The following is a 24,061-nucleotide window of genomic DNA, read 5'->3' as shown; positions in this document are numbered from 1 at the left end:
GTCGCGCCCCGGCGGCGGGGCGGGGCGGGCGCGGCGGGACAGCCGGCGCGGGCTCCCGGGGGGCTCCGTCGGGCGGTGCCAGGCGGCGCCGGCACGGTGGAGGGTGACGTTGTGTCAGGTCACGGCGGTGGCGTTGAGGGCAGCGCTCCGCGGGTGCGCCGAGCCGTGTCCCCGCGGCACGAGGCTGAGGAGCTTGAGGTCCCGTTCGGTCCCGTAGGGTCCGGGCTCCTCTCCTCGTGCTGGCGGTGCCACTGCTGTATCCCTGCCGTCCCCCGGAAAAGAAGAGCGAGAAGAACACAACCGCCAAGCAACCACGCAGAATTAAGATACTTTTTTACATATCCGTGCCGTCAGCTTTTGGAATTTCACTTAAAAATTCAACGTCCGCCCCTAGTGCGATGCCACACTGCAGCCTTTAAAGTTGCGGTCGCCAGGACAAGGATGTAAAATGGTCTTGTGTGCTTTAAGGCTTTGCTCCAGGCGTGTGACAGCGCCCTGTGGTGCGAAGCAGCTGGGCCACGGCCCTGCGGAGCCCGGAGCCCGGCAGGCAGCGGCTGGGTCATGGGCTGGGAGGGGGCAGCCTGGCCCCTGGAACCAGGGGGTCTGCACCCAGTGCTGCCGTGGGGGACCCCAGGCTGATGTGTTGGGAAGCAACACCCTCATTGCAGCTAGGAAGCAGCAGAAAAACCATTCATAAATCAGATTTTGAAGGAGGTTTTCAATAGCTTAGGCTACAGTTTGTCTGAGCGCAGAATTATGCAAAATGAGTCAAGTGGAAAATAAAGTTACCAGTGTTCCAGCATAAGGAAGGGCCCTGGCGGGCAACAAACCTGAGAATGACTTCCTTGATTCCTAAACAGGTCCACATTGTGTCTCATCATTTCCCTTCTCCAGTCCAACCTTTATGGCTCCAAAAATATTTGCAAGTGCCGAGTTTGGGCAAAATGGGTGGGAGAAAGGGGCCTGAAATTAAAGAGGTATGGTCCAAATGCATTTGGGCTGGTGAACATTTTAGGATGGTGTAGGGAGCCCACCATGTACTGTGCAGACCCACTCCTATGGAAACAGAAGGACTGATCAAGCTTTCTCCAGCAGAGAAAGGACATACGGAACATATGGACAGAGTGTGAAGTGTTTAGTTAAACACAGCGTTTTGTTAAAAACAGAAGAAAACACTGACAATGTGATAAGGAATATGTAAATTTTTTAACATGCTTCAAAAAGCTAGAACATTGTTCCCTCCTTCCCCCTGAAATGTATTTTGATAATTTCCAAGCAGACAGCAAAGAAAAGGAAATTGTATCAATCCCTTTGGGGAGAATATGACATTCTGACTTCTTGAAGCCTATGAAGAGATTTATAAACTTAAAAAATGAAAAAGATGAATTTAATCTTTCCAGACTTGTCAGACTTGTCTCAATTAATTTTTGATGACATAATTAGAACTTACCGCTTTAATGTGCGCTTTTTTAGTTTACTTTTCAAAAGATTTAATTTGTAAAGACTGAGGGAAAACGGAGGGCTTTGCAGTGGGAATTGGAGCAGGAAGAAGGGGCGGACTCTGCGTAGGTTTGAGTGCTGATTCAGAGGACTCTATAAGCCAAGAGAGATGAACTCATTTTTTTCCTCCCTTGGGGAATCAAACAAGAAACAGGAAGTCATTGATTCAAAATAAGATCATTCACTCCGCAATTGTAAACAGTGTATTATGTGCCTGTAAATATTTCCAGAACCCATTGGCTTGTTGGAAAATATGAAGTAAATTATTATAATCTCTAACAAACAAACCACAATAAAAAGAGTTATTTTCAAACTTTTTATCTGTAATGTTTATGCAGTGGAATATTAATTAGCTTGGACATTGAGAAACTACTTGTCTGGAGGCATTATTCAGTGCCAGAAATCCCATCTACTCAAATGTTTTGTCTGTTGAAAGATGGAACATTTTTAACTCCACCCTGTAATATTGTGCCCTACCAAAAAGCGAAAATTCTTTCACTACTTGATCTGTTTGTGTTTTCACTACCACAAACACTGAAAGATCCTACTGTTAACCAGATGTTAGCTGAGTTCATCTCTGTCTTATGTAGCTGTGATTAGTCAAAAGGAAGACATTATTAAAAATCCTAAATAGACAGTCTAATAGGAAATTGCCATTCCTCGTTACTTAGGAGAGCAGAATCCAGGCTGTCTGTCCAGATTAATCTGGATGGAACTTCTGCTTCCTCTGCAAAGTAGGAGAAGCTGCTGCTTGGAAGTGCCACCTTCCCTCCTTGATCGTGGGGACTCTGCACACGGAGAGAGGAGCGAGGATTAGGGACAGGACATCGGTGAGCAACCTGGTTCTCTGACAGCCAGGGGAGTTTTCTGCCAAGCTTAAAAGACAGGAGAAGTGGTAAAGAAGTGGTAAAAGACACCACTCACCTACGAGTGTTGCAGTTGAAATGCTTGTGTGCTTAAAGTTTAGAATTCAGCTATTGTAGGCTCGGCTCAGGAAACTGTTTTAATCATGTGCTTAAATCCTGGCAATTCCATGGGGATTCCTGAGTAGGGGATTCCTGAATAGGGATGGTTGTAACCTCAGGCTTAACAGCTTGAATGATAGCCTGCTAGGACCAAGAGGAAGAGGGAATCAAGAATGGAGCAGTTTCTTTCAGACGAGTGCTTGTGGTGAAAAACTGGCAAACCTTAGTCAGTTCTTTCCTTGTTTTCCTTCTAACGTAAGATACGGAATGGAGGAGACAAGGAAATTAGGATATGTGAAAGGAAAGAAAGTTTTGAGACAGAGTTTTTTACCTGTTTGGCTATGATGAACTTCAGAATAATCTGAGACACGGGAAATTTAGAAGATAACTGGAAAATATTAATGTATCGGAAAAGTTAAGCACTTTTTGGAATCCTGCTCGTGACTTTGATCTGTCTTGTGATGCTTTGCCTTTTCCTTTTTTCTTCCTGGTGCCAGGAACAGTGGAAAAGATAAATCCATAGGTTCTTTGCCACCAGCTGAGGAGTTCCCCCCTCTTTGGGGAAGGAGGGAAACTGGGGCTGCCTCCTCTGACTTTGGGAGGAAGGGGAGTGCTGGAACAAAGGCTTCTGGAGAACTGGAGTAGTCATGGGGAGAGGGACTCTCAAAGACATTGCTTATTAATCCATGCTGCGTCAGGACTTGCGGTAGAGAGTTCTATATTACGCACAATTGTCCAGTGCCAGCCTCTTTCATTATACTGAAAAGAGTGGCTACTTGCCTGCCCTTGTCAGTGTCCCGTTCTCCATGACATAGGTGACAAGCATGCAGCAGATCCCTTTGACTGGTATTTTTTTGGTTTCTGTGATCTTCCAGCTGCCTTTCACTGAATGGTGTTTTGACGTTTGTCTGTTATTTCAGAGATAAATTGAATACTCTGAGGGTATTCAAGCTTTATTTCCCAAGCCCATCATAGGTGTTCAGAGCTCTGCAAAGGCCAGGACCTTGGCTCTCAAGGGAACTTCCTGGCCTGAATGGTTACATTCAGCATCCACTTACTCTTTATTAAGCTGTCTACAAATAGTTGGAATATAACAAAGCCCAGTCCTTCTGCTTACACACAGATGATTTTCTTGGCTTCTCAGACTCAAACCATGATGAGCCAGCTCTCATCCTGAATAATTTTTCCAGCAGTGCTTGTCCAAAAGGGCACTGAGATTAGTTTCAATGAGCCGTTACATGTAGATAAAAGCACAGATTTGAACCTGAAACATGCATGGACCAGGATGTCCTGAGATCTGCCACAGCTAATGTAAAGGGGTTGTTTTTCACATGGGGTATCCATTAGGGACCATTTGCTCACCTGCCTTTGCATTTGGAACCATAAACTCCCCCTTGCATCTCATTAAAGATATTAAATTGTGAAGGCAATTTGATTAAGCATAAGGATTTTAGAACACTTTTTAAAGACTCATCTGCCAAACATTAAGCTTACATAAAACCAAATGTGCTACTCACAAATAGTTACACCTATAGAAGGCATTTTCTTAGCAAAAGCTCAGTTCTTCACAAGCGTCTTCTATGTAAGCAAGGATATATACAGAAACTGAAGATTAAAATGCGTGATGTATCTCTGCTTATCAAGGAAAACATATTGCAGCTCCAAAGTGATTGAAGAAATTAAATTATGATAAACCTAAATATTATCAACACAGATTTCAGAAATCTCCCAGTTATGATAGGGGCCTTGATAGACTGATGCACTTTTACTAAGTTTTATGAAGCTGTACATGTACAAAATTGGGGAGCATTGTTGACATTTGTCTAAAATAAGTTAGCATGTATATTAAAAAACTCGGGCATTAAATACAGACTCACTTTGACATGGGGATTTTCCCCTTTCTTTTTCCAGCATAAATATGGCTGAACTTTCAGAGCCAGAGGATACTGTAAACTGGAAGGAAAGATGTTTAACTCTGGAGTCACAGTTAATGAAATTTCGTCTCCAGGCAAGCAAGATCAGAGAATTGTTAGCAGAAAAGGTAGGTCTCGTGGTATTAATTTTAATGCCATCTAAATTATTTTATTTGATGATGGGGCCTGATCACGTCATGTTTTGAGATTACAAGTACTGGGATTTTTTCAGGAGGGGGGAAAAAAAGAATTTTAAAACAAAATATGTGGAAAACAGGTATGTTTTAATGCTGTGAAAGAAATTCACACATTAGATTGCCAGCAAGAAATGTTCATTTTCAAATAAGAACACACTGGCAGCTCTCCTGCAGAGAAAAATATATATCCAGTAATCACTTTTACAACATTGAAGTTAATATTTAACACATTTTCCTAAGTATTTAAGATCTGATTTAAGACACAGAAATCATTGGGGAGAAAATCCAGAAGTATTATTTTCCCCAGTATTCCTTACCAAATCATGTAATTTACCAGACTTGCTTTTCCTGTAATAAGACATCTCCAACTATGGCTCATCATCTGAGTCTAGGGAAGTTGAAAAGTATTATATAATTTAATTTGAAGAATATTGTTTAAATATATACTTTATTTTGCAATAGAGAAACATTTGCCTTGGCATGTTCAAATATGTGAATCCCAACAGTCACTCGTAATTGAGCCCATATCTGAAATACCAGAAAAACACCATTGTATTTACCTGGTAACTTTTTGAGAGAGTAAGGCAATTAAAAGAGTGCAAGTGACAAAACATTTTAGAGAATCACTGGAACTATGTCATCATTAATATTCACCTCAATGAATTTCTAGTTAAAATGTTATTTTGTCAAAATGTCTCTATTCTTCTTAGAGCTAAATTTTCCATCAGTTGCTCCCCCTCAAAAAAACAAAATCATATCATTTTGTAGCATGTTAGAGTGGCAATACTTTTATTTTAGACATTTATATTGATGCTTCTCTTTTGTCAATTTATCCATTCTCCTTTTGGAAACATAAATACATCTAACATCCACATTTAACCCTCTCCCAGTCGTTCCCATTTTATTGTATTTTGGTGGGAACAAGAACTAGTTATTAAAGTTGGAAGAAGCACATATCTATGCATTTGTGAAGAACCATGGGTGATGTACAAAGTTATGTGCCCTGGTCCTTTTCTAATAATGCTTAATATTTTGTTTTCTTTGACAGCCAAATTAACATCAAGTTATGTTTTCTTGGCAATATCTATCTTAATTCCAGGATCTTACTCAAAGTCCTTTAGATTTCTATGTTATGTGTCATTTGTTATTTTTAGTGAGTGGTCACTAGATCTTGTAAGGACCTTCTTGTAGATCTTGTGAGAAGGCTTCTGTTATCCTGGATAACAAAGTACCATCAAAAACCTTTGTTGCTTCACTGCCCAGCGCCTGTTACCAAAAGGCTGCATTGAACAGCATGCACCCTGAACAAATCTCTGCAGATCTCCACTGGTAGCTGCCAGTCACTGTGTAGTCAATAACCTACTATTTTATTGAGCCAATTTTTTAATTCATGCAGGGACACTCCCTTTTACCCTGTGGCTGATTGTTTCTTTAAACATTAAAATTTCCACAATCCAAATAACTATATAAAACAGATCCCCTCTGTCTGCAGCCTTGGTGATCCCTTCAAAGATCTTCAGTAGCTTTGTGAGCCAACACCCTTCTTTATAAAGGCCACTTTGACTCTTCCCTTGTCTGTCATACTATCCACATGCCTCCTAGTTCTGCGCTTACGGTTCCCACTAATTTCCTTACTACAGACATCGGTCTTACAGATCAATAATTGGTTCAACTATATCATCTGGTTCTTGACTGAATATCAGTTGCCAATGTGTTACTATTCATTTTATCCATTTGTGCCCTTATCTCTTCTACGAAGGTGCAAAGTGTTGATTTGAGATGGAAAAAGAAATGGAATAAAGAAATCTAGTGTTTTCTGGATTAGGCTTTTTTCATTATCGGCATTTTTTACTAAAGTGAACATGAAAATTTACAACAATATAAAACCATTGTTTAATAATACTGAGTTCTGCTGGAATTGTGTCTTTACATTTAGTACTCCAAATAGCTCTTCTTTGACATGACTAAAAATATTGCTGTTAGAAAGCAGTACACTTGAAAACTCTTAATTGTTTACACAATCCTGCAATTCTTCTGTATGGCAAACTCTCAGTGAACAGGTATTGCAGATTATTGGGTTTTGAAAGAGCAACCAGCTGTACAAATGTCATCCTTTGACACGTCATTTAACATTTAAAGAAAAGTAGAACAACTTGTGTCCTTCATTCCAGTTAGCAAGGCCCACAGATGAGTTAATAAATCATTATGATCAGTCTTGGAGGAGAATATCCATCAGAGGGTACAATACTGTCTGCTGTAACACTCAACAGATTATTGGATGCTTACACAGTTGGAGCTGTTAGATGTCATGTATTTCTTGTCTCTTTACCCCATTTGGATCACTACATGGATGGAAGTCAAGTGGCTGAACACGGGACATGACTTTTGTAGGGACTTTCCAGCAGCTGTTACAACCATGCTTTATGCAGCTGCTGCTGATTATAGTTTTGGCAACCAAAAAGTTAAGATTCATGAACAGCACTTCGCGAAACTGAGTTTAAAAGAAAAAAAAGAATTTAGAAGCTTGAATTCTTTCTGTGTGACTTTTCACTTTGTTCCTTTACAGTTTGTATTTACAGGCTCTTAAGTGCTAGAAATAGCCTCTTAAATTAATAGAAATGTATGCATAATCGTATAATTTCAGAAATTGACATTTAAAAAAAAACCAAGAGGGATAAAATCACAAATCTTTAGCACTGTGCCTGAAACAAAGCAATCAAAGGAAAATTATTCTTCCTTATCTGTGGGAAACATGACTCCAAAATAAATTAAAAAATCTTAAGAACATGTCATATTATGTCCTCTTCTTTTAATTTGCCTTAGCTTTCTCAGAAACTTTAGAAAAAGAGAAGTATTTACAGGAGGTAAATGTGGGCAAATATTTTATATTGAAGACCACAGGCTCAACAAGTGTTCAGTTGGGATAATTTGATGTATTACTCTACAGAGCAGAGCATTAGCAGACAATGAAAAATAATCTTTCTCCTCACTTTGTCACTTTTGACTTTTTAATATGAACCTTTCATTCATAAACTGGAATATAGTTAGGACAGGTATCAAAGACTGGTCAGAGCTCAACAAAGTTAGACCATATGCATGTGCAAATTTATCAGTCTTGCACAGGTCAAACCCTATAATTTTAAAAATGGGCACTAACGTTTTAGCTGTATTTATTTCTATGTTGGTTTCATTTGTAAAAATCCAGTGGTTATTTTTCACATATTTGTAAAATTTTAATGATACAAACAGTTCTCAGTTTTTGTAAAAGGAAAGATGCACTCGTACTAGTTTGAAATTAAACTGCATGGGATTGTTACTCAAAAATATGTTTGAGAAATAGTAAAGTGAATAATGAAGACCTAATTGGTCTGTACTTGGTGGGCATCCTGATACTAATGATGAGAGGAGAATACAGCTGATGTCAGCTGTTATAGGTGCTTTCTAGATTGGTCACCTGTTATAGAACGAAACAAATTCTCACTCTTACTTTAATTAGCACAGGCCTTATTTGTGGTTTTGTTCACAATCATCTCTGTGTTGTGAAATGTGTGCTAAAACTTTGAACAATAGCACTGGAGAGTGTTCTACTTCAAAATAGCAACAGAAATCACAGTACTATGGCATGACAGATGTAGAACCCCCATGGGTGTTGAACTGTGTAATTGTTGTAGAAAACAGAGTGATACTGTGACAAAGCAGGTGGTCTCTACAGGAAAGTTAGAGAAATAACTTGGTGGTAATTCTCCATCCTTCCTCCTCTGTGTATTTGAGAGGTATCTCTTCAAGACAGTGAATTAGGAAAAGGAGTTTATAACCTATCACACTATGTGTATGACTTCTCAGAAAAAGCCATTGGGTTTTTCCCCTTACATTTGTTCCATAACTTAGTCTAAAACGAGATTTTAATAAGGTTTTGCTTGAATCTACCCTTTTTCAATATTCGTGTCTGTGACCTATGTGCTTCTGTCAATATATTTGGGCAGTGGATTGATTGAAATACTTTTCTTATACACTGGAAGTCAAGTAACTTTGCAAAGTGATTTCATTTACTGTTGTCCCTGTAAATAAATGAATGATCCACATGGGAAGTCGTCAGTATATTCTTCTAATGGAAGTGTTCTAGTTAAGAAAAACAAGCTATTTACTGGGTTTTTTTAAGTATAGCAAGTAGTCCTCCTTGAACCTCAGTGGTTGAGGAGTTTGAGAAATTTGCATTGGAAGTGTGTTTCAGTTGTATGACTACCAGAATTTAAAGTTTTTAGTGAACCTGGGGAGAAGAAGAGAGAGGAGCAAAGGTACATACGATGTTTTAAAAAAACTAATCCATTCACTGTTTATTTTTTTATTTGTTTTCATTTTGCCAAGTAAAAAGTCTATATTTATAAATCCAACATGCAAAGAAAGAGACCTTGTTGGAGTTTCAAGCAGAAGCTGCTGCTGTAAGTGGGAGAGGTCTTTACAGGAATTTAAGGAATGATGTAGAAAGTATCCCTAGTCTGCCAAATTTAGGATGGCTGTGGAACTGAGTTTGAAGTAGAAGCCTTTAAATGCAGCTTGAGTCTTATGTATGTGAAGGGTTTACTAAAAAAATCTTTGCTGAATGAAAGATTACAGTATCCCACTGCGAGTTTGGCTCCTAGCTAAAATGTCATAGGAAAAGTTGGTGACCCTCATTCTTTTTGTAGTACATTTTTCACCTAAAATATGTGTGCAACATCAGGTATAAAGTAGAGGAACTACATAGCTGTATTAAATTTCCACTTGGGCAGCCTCCACTGAGTTCCTTTTCCATCAGACCCCATAAGGACTGAATATGGCACTATCCCAACTGTTGCATTATGGGCTGTGCAGGAATACTCAGCATTCACAAGAACATCTCCAAGTTTGTTTCCTGCAGTGTTGATGGTCATTATTTTATGCTTTGAGTGATTTTTAACAAATATAAGTGATTAAGAGGGAGGATTATTTTCATGTATGTATTGATTTGTTTGCTTTTAACCTTCCATTTGAATATTCTCTGTACACATGCTCAGCTGGCAACCGAGTGTGTAAATGACAAATGCAATAATATTTATGCTTTCTGTACGGATTATGAATGTTGAATGATAACTGATTTTTTGACCAAATACTATTTCCAATATATTCCAAAGCATAACACATTCCTGACTTTGTCTGACAAACCAATAGTTAAATCCATGTCCCACTGTATTTTTATTAATTTTGCAGTCATATTTATGGTATGTCATTTGACATTTCAGAATGAAGCAGATGCAGTGTGTTTTGTTGTCTGTGGCATGAAAATCTCAAGATTAATGTTTTTGGAGGAAAAGTCCATAATACATTTGACTTGTGCAGTGATTGCCAATATAAAAAATGTGACAAAGCACAATGAGTATTTCCATTTGCATTCAAAAGATTATGAAGGATAAAGTAAAAGGAAGAAAAGTACCATAGTACTAAAATTATTCAAATGAAGGTTATTTTTCAGTATTTCAGTTGCTTTTAAAAAATCTCTTATAATGGAAAATAATTCAGGTGCAATTAGGAAGATACAAATATGAGAAAGCAAGAAAAGTTAAAAGTTTATATGGTTAGAGTGTTAGGTTTGTTTACACCTTTTTAATACCTATACCTTTTTTCCTGTAGCTGCATTTTTATTGCTTGTCTGTTACCAAGTATATGCCATGCCTTTTTGTAACAGTGGTGGTGGGTGGGGGGGTTGTTTCATTGTTTTTGTATATTTTAAATCGACATTCTTTCTAAATAGGCTGAAGATGGGGGGCGGAGTGGGAAAAAGAGAACTCAGGAAGCAATAAATTAGCTATTCTTGTAGAGGCCAGGCTGGGTAGTGGCAGGAAGAGCACAGCCCTTGCGGTGAGGCTGGAGGATGAGTATCGTCCCTCTGGTGGTACAGAGAAGAGGGCATCAGCTCTGTTCCAGCCCACCTGAGATGGGGAAGTTGATGGAGGCTGTGGAAGCTGTGATAGTGGGCAGCCACCTGTGCACATCCTTAGCCGATCTAATATTTGCTTAGCATTTCACTTGTAGGAGCTACAAGATGTTTTTTCTCCATTTTTCGTGGAGGGAACTCTTTTTGCTCTTAGAAATTACGCATTTTAATTTTCATTCCCTCAGAGAGTATTTTTCAGGCTTTAAATATTTGTTGTCATGTCCTCAAACTCCATCATGCTGCCTTACATATATTTCTGGAATCTCTTGCTCCCTTACCATCTGTGTTTCCTAGGTGTCCTGTACCCTTTTAATTTCATGAGTAAATTCAGTTTCAGTCAAGTTTTCAATTTTTTAAGCTTTGGCAGTGCCTTTGATTCTTAAGCCAGCACCTCTCAGGCAGTGGCAGGGAAAAAAGGCTTCCTATTCCAGATGTTCATGTTGTGATTCTAATCAGAATTCACAATTCAGCGAGACAGAAGTAGCAGAATTTCCCCAATCACAGTACAATGATAAAAACAAAACAAAGCAGGCAGCTGCCTTTTAATACAGATGAGCAACCAATACATTCCACTTTTAATTTCAAGCACTGTGTGAGACTTCTTTTTCCTTACCTGCCAAAGTGCTTTGGTACATTCTTTCATCTTGCTAACAGTATTTTCACTTTTTTTCAAGATTTTGAATGTTATTATCATGCCTGTTTGTGCTGGAGTGGCGGTCTACCTAATTTGTATTTGATTGTATCTGTGCAATTTAACAATCAAGACAAGATCTGAGTTGGAAAAGACGACAGCCAGAAAGAGGGAATGGTCCTAATATTTTACCAGGTTCAAGAAAATCCTATGACTGATGTTGGGAAAAGCACAGATATTCAGCTAACATTACATGCTGCTCATTTGTCCTTCAGTACGCTGCCTCTCTAAATCCCACTGCTGAATTTAGCTTTTTAAAATCTGTATATTTACTGGCAGTTGTCCTAGGCTACTAATTCTGGAAGAGTTCCCTCCCTGGGCTTTTCTGCTCTATATTTTTAATTTATATAGTTTCCAGAAGAAATCACTAATTTTACTACAATGAGCTCAGCTGAAATGTGAAAGATTGTTTTTTCATATGGACTCTCACTCATTTAATGAGCACTAGGAAAACCTTTTGAGCTAAATAGTTATTCTTAATATGTTGTTTAAATATTGAAAAGACCTTGAAAGAAGTAAAAAAACTCAGCGGTAAGACTGGTTTCAGTCATGGAGACTGATAAAAATGTTGAGCCTCGTCGTTTTTACTTTACTGTGAGGGTCATGAGACACTGGGTGCCCCATCCCTGGAAGTGTTCCTGGCCAGGTTGGATGGGGGTTTGAGCAACCTGGGCTAGTGGAAGGTTCCCTGGCCATGGCAGGGGGAGTGGAACTAGGTGATGTATAAGGTCCCTTCCAACCCAAACCATTCTATGATTCTGTGATTTTGGAAACTGATCAAATGGAGACTCATATTTTTTGTTGGTTTCATTTTGTTCCAAGGAAAGGCTTTTGTGCTAAACATAGTTCATGTGAATGAGCAGAAGTACTAAAAAGGACAGTTAAGAGAGACTTGCAATTAAGAAGTTCCTTTTACCTAACTAGGAGAGCAGGGCCTGAAGTTGCTGTAGGTAGAAGCAGACAGGATTGTGATTCTGCACATCAAGACTGCAGAACTACTAGCCATCTTCAGAAGAAGCTGGAGTTTATATACATGTGCATGTGTGTGTGTGTGTATACCTACATACATAGGTATATAAAGTTGGCATCAAAGGCCCAAATTGCTTTCACACTTCATATTTCTGACCACAGTTGAGGTAGAGAAAAGAGAGAATCCCTGTGGTGAAGTCTGACTAGAGAAAGAGGTGAAATAGGAGGAGTTGGTTAGATGGCACATTTGCAGAGGAACAGTTGACACTGCTTTGTTCATGAGAATTGTAGCCCTTTACCTTTTGATTGGTATTGAAAATGGAGAAGACAGGAGAAGGAAAAAATGGGAGTGCACTGAAAAGTGGCAGCTTGCGGGCTGCCATGTTGTGAGCACTAAGCTAATTTTTGCAGTAGTCATAACCTAGGTGGGCATTCAGGTGGGATTTGAAGGAAAAATAAGGCTGTAGCTGTTGGGGTTTAAGCCAGATAACAAATTCTTTCATCTAAAGATTTTTCTTTTAATATAGGAAATAATAACAAACAGTAAAATTCAATATACTCTGAACCAGTAAAATAGTGAAGAAAATTCACCATGCTTGATCTGTGAGTAGCCAAAGGAACACTTGAGCCCCATTAAGACATAGCCTTTAGCATTAGCCCTTTTGGGGAGATCTGTGACAAAAGGAAGACTGGGTTCAGAAAGCAGTTCTTCATTTTGATGACTAAATCCACACCACTGAGAAATATTTTTACAGGTTTCATCCTGCTCTAGTGAAAAGCTTTTGTGCCAAAGAATTCAATTTCATTTCTTATTGAAGGCGTATTTAATTTTATAAATACAGGTAGGTCTGAAGTATCACTTCTACATTTATGAGATGAGATGGATTTCTATTAATTAGTTTAAATGCAAAGCTGCTCTATAAAAGATAAGTCTTTCTAATTATTGTGTTGCCTATGGGATAAAAATTCGTCCAGTAAAGAGCAAAGTATATCTTAGGCAAGGCATGTGCTAATTCCTTCTTTACAAATTATCTTCTTTATTATTCTTCCTGTAAAATATTATTATCTTGATTTTACATCTCTATTCTTTAGGTGTTATGTCTATGTGGCTTAAATGGTGAGGTCATATTTTAAAGTTTGTTGTAGCTTATAAAGATTTAGCACTGTCCCTATGGAAGATAGATAATACAGAAAAGAGAAATCAGTTTCAAGACAGAAGGAATAATGCTTGAAAATAAGGATGGAACATACCCAGTCAGCTTTTTAATAAATGAGTTACAGAAGTAGGAGGAATATTACTGTTTTTTCCTAAGCTAAACCACCAGAAGAGAGACCTTTTTTGTAAAGAGTAAGTCATGCTTCTAAAACAGTTTTACCATTGCCTTTAACTAACAAATGCATGTAAGGCTTTATACATGTATAGATTGGGCATAGCCTATTTTAAAACATGAAAACTGGTGGTCGTCAAAGCCACTGACAAACAGATGACTTGCTTTTAAGCAGTACAGGCTTGTTTTAAGAAAATGCAAGTATTTGTTTAAATATTTGGGTTTAAATATAGGAATATAGAACCCAAAGGGAAATCGGGGTCACATGCAGTGCTCTGGAATAGCTGGCAGGCATATTCTTCAAACCATTTATTAACTTATCAGGCACCACATAAAAAGTCAGATCTTTTGCCTTTCTAGCTTCTATTAGGAGGGAGTTCCAAAATCTTTTTCAGTCAATGTGGAAAATGAGAGTCTTCTAATTTCCAGGCTACATTTATTAATCACCTGTTCATATCTGCTTGCACCTTTGAAAGAGAGTTGTAGGTGTGTGTATCCCTCACTTGCTTCTCCTATTTGTTTATTTATAGAAGCAACCATGTATGCATGTTTCTTTGGTTTTGGCAAGTCCCGTGTGGTGTGAGGACTGATAGTTCACTAAATCTAAAAATGGACAGATTTACTACTTTTCTTTTTATGTGGAACATTATTTTTCAACTGCAGATGGTTTAGGCCTTTTTTCAGATGAGGAAGAATTGAAAAATTGAAATGCAAGGAAGAAAGCAGACTCTAAACATATCATCCTCAAGTCACTGGAAGTTCTGCACTTAATCAATAGACAGACTGTATTTCTGCTTGAGAAACATCAGGTTTTAACTCATTGTTCGTTTTTGAAAACTCAGACCTATTATCAGCATGCTTTGAAAGGCTTACAGAGAAGTGGTGCTTTTTATTCATTAATGGTTATATTTTTTCCTGTATTGATTTCAAAATTATTTCCAAAGTCTACATGATACAACTGTGTTGTTTATAATATTAAAAATGAAAAGACTTCATTTGAAGTCTTCATTAAAAATGAAGAGACACAAGAGAAGTATAATGTACTGATTATAATGTAAATTTTAAGTGGGAATAGGACAAGTTACTATGTTGAAAACTGACTTGGCTAAAAAATTAGGGGTTTGTTCTTATAAATAACATACATTTTCAGATCTCAAAAAGGAAAGGATTCCAACATATTTTTTTGAAATTAAAATATTTCCTTTAACATTAATAACTATTAACTATTTCAAATACCAGGAAAATTATCAATTTGTTGCATTAACTTCTTTCTAACGCACATTACAGGAACTATGATCTGTGTGTATATGTGTATGTGAATGAAAGAATATACATATACATACGTGCATAGAAAAGGAGTATTTTTGAAATCTATGAGTGATGACTTTTGAGTTCATACCTTCTGATGTTTTCCTGCAATACATGTTTTAATGACATGAAAATTTCTTTACTTGCACAAAAATGTATTGTGAACATTGCTAAATACAGTCAAGATTAACTTCTAGGTGACCTTCGAAGAAGAATCACTTTATGATTTGCTTTTGTATTGCAAAAAATTTCCAGTGACTGTGTGTTGTGCTTCAGTGTCGACCTCCAAGGCAGTACACGTCTTTGTTTTTATTGCTGCCATGTTTCTTCAAAGCATTCAGTATTTATTCACATGTGGCATTTCTCTGTTCATTGTTTGAACAAAAATAGCTCAGTTTGATGAGTGTCATATGTAGAGTGGTTATTTCCTTACTAAGTTTAAAACCGAATCTGTTTCTAACAATAGATGCCATTTTCCATAAATGAGATAATTGATGCAGTGTGCACAAACACATTTTCTGAAAATTGTAAGAGGATTTGTACACTTAAAAACAGAAGAAGAAAGTGCAGCTGAAAGTAGCAGTCTGTTCTTTGGTACTGGTGTTGATATTGTTCTTTAGTTAGTATGCATGTATTTTTTTGTCCATGGGTCTAAAACATTTATTCTTTGTATTTAAGACTGTAAAATCAAAACCAGTATTGATTATGACAGGATAATTCTGAATCCTTAATGAATTTTGGAAAGAGCCTGCACTAGTCAGATGTGTGTGGCAAGAGTATTTCTTACAAGAGGGCTGTTGAAATGGGATGTTATTTCAAGTTATCTCATTCAGGACATGATAGAAAATTAAGCTTAAATATACGTCACATGCCAGCTGTTATCAGTGACATGCTGGCCCTTCATGTTTCTCCTGGGAAGCCAACTTTATGTCTGTTGATACTTTACAGACACTAATTCATTCAAGGAGTGTCTAAGCCTAACAGCTGATATACACCATTTAATTCCAGTAATACTGGCAATTTGCATAGATGTATATAGAAAGAAGCTGGTGGGACGGAGGTCTAATTCAACAGAATTTTCTGTTTTTCAAATAACTTTTCTGTATAAAGTCGGAGTTGGTCATCAGTATTCAAGTTGCAGTCATAGGTAAGAATCATAGAGTCATAGAATCACTTAGGTTGGAAAAGACCTTTAAGACCATCAAGTCCAACTGTTAACCCAGGACTGCCAAGTCCACCACTAAGCCATGTACCTAAGTGCCACATCTATGCCCTTTTTAAACACTTCCAGGGGTGCTTAATCCAACCACATCCCTGGGCAGCCTGTTCCAATGCTTGACAACCCTTTCAGTGTAGAAATTTTTCCTAATATCCCCTCTAAACCTCCCCTGGCATAACTTGAGGCCGTTTTCTCTTGTCCTGTTGCTTGTTATCTGGGAAAAGAGACCGACCCCCACCCATCTACAGCCTCCTTTCAGGGAGCTGTAGAGAGCGATAAGGTCCCCCCTGCACCTCTTTCTTCTCCAGCCTAAACACCCCCAGTTCCCTCAGCTGCTCCTCACAGGACTTGTTCTCCAGCCCCTTCCCCAGCCCCTGCCCGGCTCTGGACACGCTCCAGCCCCTCCTTGTCTGTCTTGCAGTGAGGGGCCCAAAACTGAACCCAGCCCCAGCCTGTAGCTGCGTGGGGCTGGTGTGACCCAGGGGCAGGACCCGGCACTGAGCCGCGCTGAGCCTCATACGACCGGCCTGGGCCCATCGGCCCGGCCTGCCCAGACCCTCTGCAGAGCCTCCTGCCCTCAGGCAGATCAACGCTCCCCACTGCTTGGTGTCACCTGCACACTGACCGAGGGTGCGCTCGATCCCCTCATCCAGATCATCAAGTTCTTCTGCATCTGTAAAGCACACTGACCTTTTCCTCCAAAGCTCGACATCACTACAGTTACCTGCCTCTTCCATCATGAGGTTAAGATCCATCATGAGGATCTTAAGCTATCTGCGTGTGGTCTGAAATTGTCTTCATAGTCACTGGGTAAAGAGAATTTACCACTGCATTTTATTCTGGACAAGTTCAAAGCATGACTTGATTTAAACAATTAGCTATTAGTCCAGTCACATATTTTCACCTCTCTCCTCTCCCTCTCTCAGTAATGATGTGATCATTGTTATGAAACTTCTTACTAACTTAAGGTTTAAGGTTATGTTTTCTTTGTGAAGAGACATCGTTCCCTTGGAACTAGTTCCAATCTTCTGCCCAACAAGTTTGATAACCTTCAGAGTATCCTAAAGCAATCATTTTTTCTCTTTAATTTTACAGGCCTAAAAGGTAGCAAAGCAGTCAGAGTATAGATGGAAATCTCATTTTTCAGGCAAAACTATTATGTGGATTTGTTAGAGATTATTTATGCAAATGGGAAAAATACATATGTTTAAAGTTACATTATTGTTACAATAGACAGTGCAAAACAAACCTCTATAAACTGTAAATAAAGAGAAAATCGGGACTTAATAAATGTTATGTAGCATCAAATTATTGAAATGCTGGCCCATTTAACCGTAATAGAAGTGGTCATGTTTGTTAACTATGGTATTTCATTCTTGCTGAATATTACAGATTGCTTGGGGTTTTTTTTAACAGGAGCCTTCTAAAATAAATTGAAGACCTTTAGAAATTTTCCAAATAAAATGTCACATTTAGTTGTTGCCAGGAAGCTGATTGACGTATCCATATTGTGAGACTGTGCAAAGCTTCTTAGCGTACCTTTTTGAAATTGTTAACTCTTAATGAAGCAAAAATAAACCTTGTTCTTCCATTTTTAATCTCTGAATGCTATTTTTCTTGGTAATTACTCTCTCAGCTTCTTTACATTCATCTTGGCAACAGCTTTATTCAAATCATATTCTTTGTTCCAGTAGTCTACAGTAATATATTACTATGTTCCTGGTCCTGTGCAACAGCATGTATTCCTAGCAAGGGGTGCATTGTGCAGTTTCAGTGCAGAAACGTGGAAAGAATTTAGGTCTTTAGTGCACTGTATTATCCAGAACTCAAATAGTGTAGAATACCAGCACTACTGCTTAATCCTTGTGCAGTGGTTCAGTGATGATTAGATACTGCTGAAGAGACTAGCTGTTTTCAGGTTTAAGCTGAGTCAGAGCCAGTTCAGCTGCAGTGGCAGCTGGGTGGACCTGGCAAGCAACATTTTTAGGGGTTTTTCCATTTATTGAATCTTCCATGTTTCTGATATGACTCTACAGCTGAAATGAATTTTACTTACGGGACGTAAATAAATTGCCAATTACTGCCGTGGCAATCAGGTGCATTTACAAATTGTTTGACTGTGAAGATTGATGAACAACTTGCTACTCATCAACAATGAATTTCACATTATAAATATCTGAAGGAGTTTTCTGTCATAATATTATAGGGTATTAACTATGTTCATTATTGATATAGTAGCTGCACTTTGATTTAGCATAGTGCTTTTACTACAGTGGAATGTTAGCTGACCGTATATATTCAGAAATAACCTCAATTTCTGAATCCTCAGCTCACTAAACAAGAAATGTCTTAAAAACAGTATTAAAGTGAGTATTGTAAAACTAACTTCTATTTGAACATAAACCCCAAAAGACCTTAGAAAAACACTTAAAATTCAAAATTCTAAAAATTAAACTCAAAATCTCAATATGAAGTCATATAGATACAAAATTAAATACGTGTGACCAGAGAGGAGCAAAGAAGGCTCATCTCCCTGTTGTCTGGCCGGACTGTTAGTACATGAATGACTGGGACAATCATATCCTTAGAAGTGTTCTTGCGAAAGAACTCGCTGGGGACCAGACCATAACCACGCATGTTGTGCAATGTTTGTTGCTCTTGTATCAATGGTGTGTTGAGGTACTAAGATGTAGACTTTGGAGGTTTGTGTTTATGAGAAAGTACTAAAAGGTCAGTCACAGGTTTTTTTTTTATGTTAGTGAAGACTCATTTTCTCCACTTTCAGTTTCTGATTGATAGAAAATGATGACTCTCTGTCCTTGTCTGGATGAGGTGCTAAAAGTACACAACACTATTTCATGCAGTTGACAACATAATTGGGAAGAGAAAAAAACAGACGAAAAGTGAAAAAGAAACTGCAAGATGCCAGAAATCACATACAAACAGGACAGAATGAAACTGATTATTTTATAACCAAGCAGTAAACTGGAGAAGGAATAAATGGTTTTAATTTGCATTATATGTGTCATATGCTTTTCTATGAACAATTTGAAGCTGAATACCGAGTATCACAATTTTAATTATTTGGTGTTTTATCCTCTTCAGATGAACTGGGGTCTTAGCTAGGTATTTCCTGAAAACGTGAAAAAAAAAGTCATTAAGTCATGGAATACCTTACGTACTTCCTAGTGTTATTTCATAAAATCGTAAGAAGTCATAATTGTTTTGTTCACCAAACTCAGGCGAGAGAGCTCTTAACAAAATGTAACAAAATGTAAATATTTTTTTTTTGCCTCTTCTGTTCCATATTGTTGGAAAAGCCTTCAAAATAATCCCTGTAAAACGCATTTCCAAGGCCCAGGGCAAAGCTTGAGCCTATGGTTTATCATGCATCGTTATAAAGTAATGGATCAGGGTCTCTCACTGCTCAAAACGGGCCAGCACTCCTCCGTGTTGTGATGGTCTCTGTCTTCGTCCATCTCTACTGTGGCTTTTCACATTTTTGTCTGTGGAGAACCTGAATCCACCGTGTCCCTTCTGCCACATTCTTTCATGCAGGGGGTGGAGGAGTGTGGGACAGGCCTCATAGCATGATTCTTCCCAAAAGCTAAATTTGTTGACTTCAGAAGAATTAGTGGCCAAATGGTATATGCCAGGTACCCTTTACTGTTGCCAGTTTTGGAAGGAGATGAAGGAGCTTAGCACTTTCTAAGACTATGAACCTGCATGAGGAAAGCTTCAGGGCTATTGTCAAAGGAATTTCTGCTCCTGGTAGCAGGGAAAAAAAAGCAGTATGTCATATAGCAGCCACAGAATCATACTATGAAGAACAGTATGTAGAAGAATGTTAACAATGTTTTAATACAATCGTAATGATGAATTTCCTTCCCAGTGTGACACACTCTTTATCCTTTTATTTATTTTTATGCTTTTGTGCACAACCTGTCTTTTCCTTTTTGGAAAGTGACCATGGAAATATGTTTCACTATGGTGTTTCTGGCAATGGGCAGAAGGCATGGCAATTTTACTGTATATTTTCATATATCTACAGATGCAGCAGCTTGAGAAACAAGTTATAGATGCTGATCGTCAAGCGGAGAGAGCTTTTCAGCAGGTATATATATAAATTGAAAAATACCTCCCTTAGATATGTGCATGTTACTGTAATGAAGGGAAATTCAGAAAAAGGTCTGTTTTTCCTAAGTATTGCTCAAAAGTGAGAAGACAGTTTCTTTTTACATCTGCTGATTTGTCTTACCAGAGATGTTCTAACACCTTTCTCTGCTCGCTATCCAGTTCTGTTCAGTAAAGTCAAAGCTAACAGCACAAATAAAAAATAGATACATATAATGAGCTTCTTTGTTGATGCATCATGAGTCTTGAATATATGATGCACCTGGAAACAAAAGGGAGAGGAAATGGTGACCTATTTTAGTAAATCTGCAAGAAGATAAAATGAGGCTCTCCAATACAGTCTCTAAATAGGATTGGTTTATGTTGTTAGTTTTTGTAGAAGTTATATATCATCTAAAGAATGAGATCGTGGCTAAGTATTTAACCAAAGTTGCCTTTTGATTCCAAATGGCACATACAGCTACTTGCAAACATTTTATGAACATATCTCTGGTATTCCTTAAAAATTCTTCATATCTTACTGTGAGACAGATAGAAACTGAAAATTGTAAGATAAAAATGTTCATGTACTAATTTGGAGTTAGAAAACATTCCTGACTACAAGCCAAGTACTTTTAAGCCATTTTTCAGAATGCTTCTGAGAATTTGTTGGGGTTTTTTACACTGTGCAATTGTTTATTAAAACGTTTATTTAGCCTAACAACAGCTCCCTATACATAAATTGCATTCTTCCCTTATTGGCATTTCAGCTTGTGTGTTACAGGCCTAGAAGCCTCACGGATACTAACAAAATCTGTACAAGGTCTTTCAGTGTTTTGCCAGTCCTATTGGTATTAGATGCATAGGGAGACATAACAAACTGTGGAACTTCTTCTCAAATAGGCTTCAGAATTTTACAGGGTTATCTTGAATCTTAAATGTGGGAGCAATTTTAACAGTCCATTTTGTGATTAAATTACTACCTTTAACTTAGAGTGTTATGTTTCTTAACATCTTATGTGACCTTCCAAATAGGTGCAGGTCATGGAAGAAAAATTAAAAGCAGCTAATGTTCAAACGAGCGAATCAGAAGCCAGGTTGTATAAGAGATGTCAAGATCTGGAAATCCTGGTACAAGATAAAAATGACTTAATACAAAAATTGGAGCAACAACTTGAAGAACAGGTTAGAAATAATGGTGTTATAAAAGATGAGCATCAGTTCAGTTCTTAATTATACAAAAGGAAAATAAAAATTAAGATCAATAGAGAACAGAAAAGTTTAGCACTATTTCTGTTGTTTAGATTAAAGAGGTTCCCATTAGAAGTATGTAATCTAAATAAGGTTTAATCACTTGCAAATTATGCTCTGGCTTTCTTTGAAAGGCATCTGACTTCTAATAGGGGAAAGGTGTTCTTCCTTTTCACTGTGTCCTCTGAAGAGTTTTCATTTTTCGTGGAGGAAAGAGGAACAGCAGCCTCTGTGAAGGGTCTATTCATAATTTTTTTTTAAAAAACACCATGTATTGCCCAAGAGACTGAATTACTTAAAGCAGTATTAGGATTTGTGTCTGAAAGATACTAGGCAGGCAGACTATAACGCTCAGTGAAAAATACACTTATGTCAATTTTTTTTCCAGAAGCAAATAAGACTGCAAGAAGCGAAAATCATAGAAGAAAAAGCAGCTAAAATAAAAGAATGGGTGACAGTCAAGCTCCATGAGGTATAACTCTTGCTACGATACTTACGAAGAAAATCGAGTGGTGTGACTGGATATCCCTTAGGCTTTTTGGCTGTTAAAGGGCTTTGTGCCATAGTAAAAAAAAATGCTTCCCAGTGTCATTGATGTGTATAGTTATTTGCTTGAAAGAGAAAAAATGAAAGCAGCACAGAGGGCAGAGTATCCATATCACTTAAATTCTGATGTTTAATTTGGTCAGCTAATATATCAGGGTTGTTTTTACGGAGAAAGGGCCCAGAACTGCTCTCTGGAAGGTCTGCTTGTCTCCACTAAGATTAGCTGGCAAACAGCTTGCTCAACCAGATGCCTGAAGTGTGAATAATCCCCAGAAAGCTGACCAAGTCTGCTGGGGCCTGGCACAAAAAAGGACTTGATCATTTTTATTTTCCAGTGCCCACAGTACTCTTAGTCGTGAATAGCTTCAGAGGCACCAACTCTGTTCTCAAAAGAGACCAGGTGTCTCCATTATTTCTCTGCTGTGGTGAGATAACCATGTCTTTGCCCTGCCTAAAGGTGCCAGTTTCTGGTGTGCAGCTGTGCTTTCTCCTCCTTGTGTGTATAGAATTTAAAGTTACCTGTAAAAAAAAAACACTCTGTTGTGGTTAACTGGAAATTATACTCACTCCAGTTGAAAAATAATTAAATTATTATTTTTAAAATGGGAAACTAGAAGTAACATTTACCGTTAGTCTGTGAGCGAGTGTTTGAAATCAATTAATAAAAATGCAATTAAGTTTAGCTAAAATTATCTTGAAAAACTTGGGACAAAATCAAATGACTCAAATTATTTACTTAGTTTGAAACATAGAGATTCTCAAGCTAGTTTCACAGAGGTCGTTAGGTGTCACCCAGTGGGAAGCTGAGTTGCTGGCTCTCCTGCGTGTGATGTGGGAGAGTCAGATTCCAGCGTTCTCTTTGCCTGATTTGGAGCAGGAGTTTGAACCAACATCTTTCACCTCCTGGTAGTGGGCTACAGCAATGGGTTGTTGAGTATTTTTCTTCCTGTAGAAGGTCTTCTGCTCTCTGTAAAGTTTTTAGGTACCTGTTTTTTTAACTTTTGCTGTGGGATGGTAAGAGGCATTAGCACCATCACTCCCTCCAATTCCTCTGCTTGCTTTTGGGTTTGCCAGGTGGCACAGAAATTTGTAATTCTGCCCTCTGCTTTTATTAAAAAACCCAATGCAGATTTCTTTTTTCTCTAATAGTAAGGCTTTTTAGAGCAGTCTTGGGTTTGCTTGGTTGGAGGAATGGTTTTAACAGAAGCTGAGCAAATAATCATTGCAAGGAATTTTGTTCTTCAGAATAAACAAATGCCTAGACTTGGCATTAAGAGAAGTAGCAGAGAGAAGCTTACCGTTTGAACTAGCTTTATCTTTAGATAGGCAGAAGTTCTGAGAAAATCTAAATGATGTAACGATTTTAAAAATTATTTCACCAGTGGATGAGATTACATTTATATGCTTTTAGTTAGAGGTGGAAAATCAGAACCTTCGCTTGATCAACCAAAAGCAAACCAAAGAGATGAAAACGGTACAGTCTAAACTGCAAGGTAAAGTACAGATCTTTTAAGTTAAAACTTCTATATATATGGCATACTTCTTTCTGTTCCCTATGAATTTGTGCATCCACAGATTTCAGTTAGTATGAATTGACATCAGAGTGACTGTGCATAAGGTGTTAGGCAAGCAATAATTAAATTTTTATTTAAAAGACGCACAGACAAACCACAGCTGTTTTTTGTTGGGTGAATGGTTATCTCTGTTATTTAAGAGTTCTGCAAGTAGTAAGATTTGACTGGATTTATGTCAGATCTTTGCCTTCACTTCTTTATAGAATAGGTGGTCCTAGCACTGTTAAGGAATAGATGAGTGTCAGTCTGCACCTGCTTCTTCTAGCAAATGGTCAGCTGGGAATCAGAATTCTGATAAGATTTTTTTAATTAATACATTGACTACAATAATCCAAAATGTCAATTCAGCCACAGTACCATCAAGTTCCTCTCCAAGTAGAGATAGTTAATTTAAAATTCATAAAATGTAAATATGGGAAAGAGGAATATTCCTTCTAAAGAGCATTATTTTGCATTAATCAAAGTTGCATTTTACTTGCCACCGTGTGCCTGCTCATCAACTTTCTTAAGTCTTTCTGAAGGTTCCCACAACCCTCT

At 38.0% G+C, this 24,061-nt stretch overlaps 1 protein-coding gene across 3 annotated transcripts in view; it reads left to right on the top strand.

Annotated features, from left to right (window-relative positions):
• The window catches only part of PLEKHH2 (pleckstrin homology, MyTH4 and FERM domain containing H2), a 57,030-nt gene that overhangs the window by 268 nt on the left and 32,701 nt on the right, over positions 1–24,061 (top strand). The window contains exons 2-7 of one of the 3 annotated variants that reach the window (XM_055816383.1): positions 218–2,330; positions 4,377–4,506; positions 20,092–20,154; positions 21,189–21,338; positions 21,793–21,876; positions 23,362–23,443. In XM_055816383.1, the coding sequence (XP_055672358.1) occupies positions 4,384–4,506; positions 20,092–20,154; positions 21,189–21,338; positions 21,793–21,876; positions 23,362–23,443 (502 nt within the window). In that variant the 5' untranslated portion in view covers positions 218–2,330; positions 4,377–4,383. Of the gene's footprint in view, positions 1–104; positions 2,331–4,376; positions 4,507–20,091; positions 20,155–21,188; positions 21,339–21,792; positions 21,877–23,361; positions 23,444–24,061 lie in introns of those variants that run through there. The other 2 variants (XM_027788592.2, XM_055816384.1) reach the window with 2 other exon arrangements.

Source organism: Falco peregrinus, chromosome 11 (genome assembly GCF_023634155.1).
Source record: "Falco peregrinus isolate bFalPer1 chromosome 11, bFalPer1.pri, whole genome shotgun sequence".
NCBI lineage: Eukaryota > Metazoa > Chordata > Aves > Falconiformes > Falconidae > Falco > Falco peregrinus.
The sequence above is the reverse complement of the archived record's forward strand: the minus strand, read 5'-3'. Positions and strand labels throughout refer to the sequence as shown.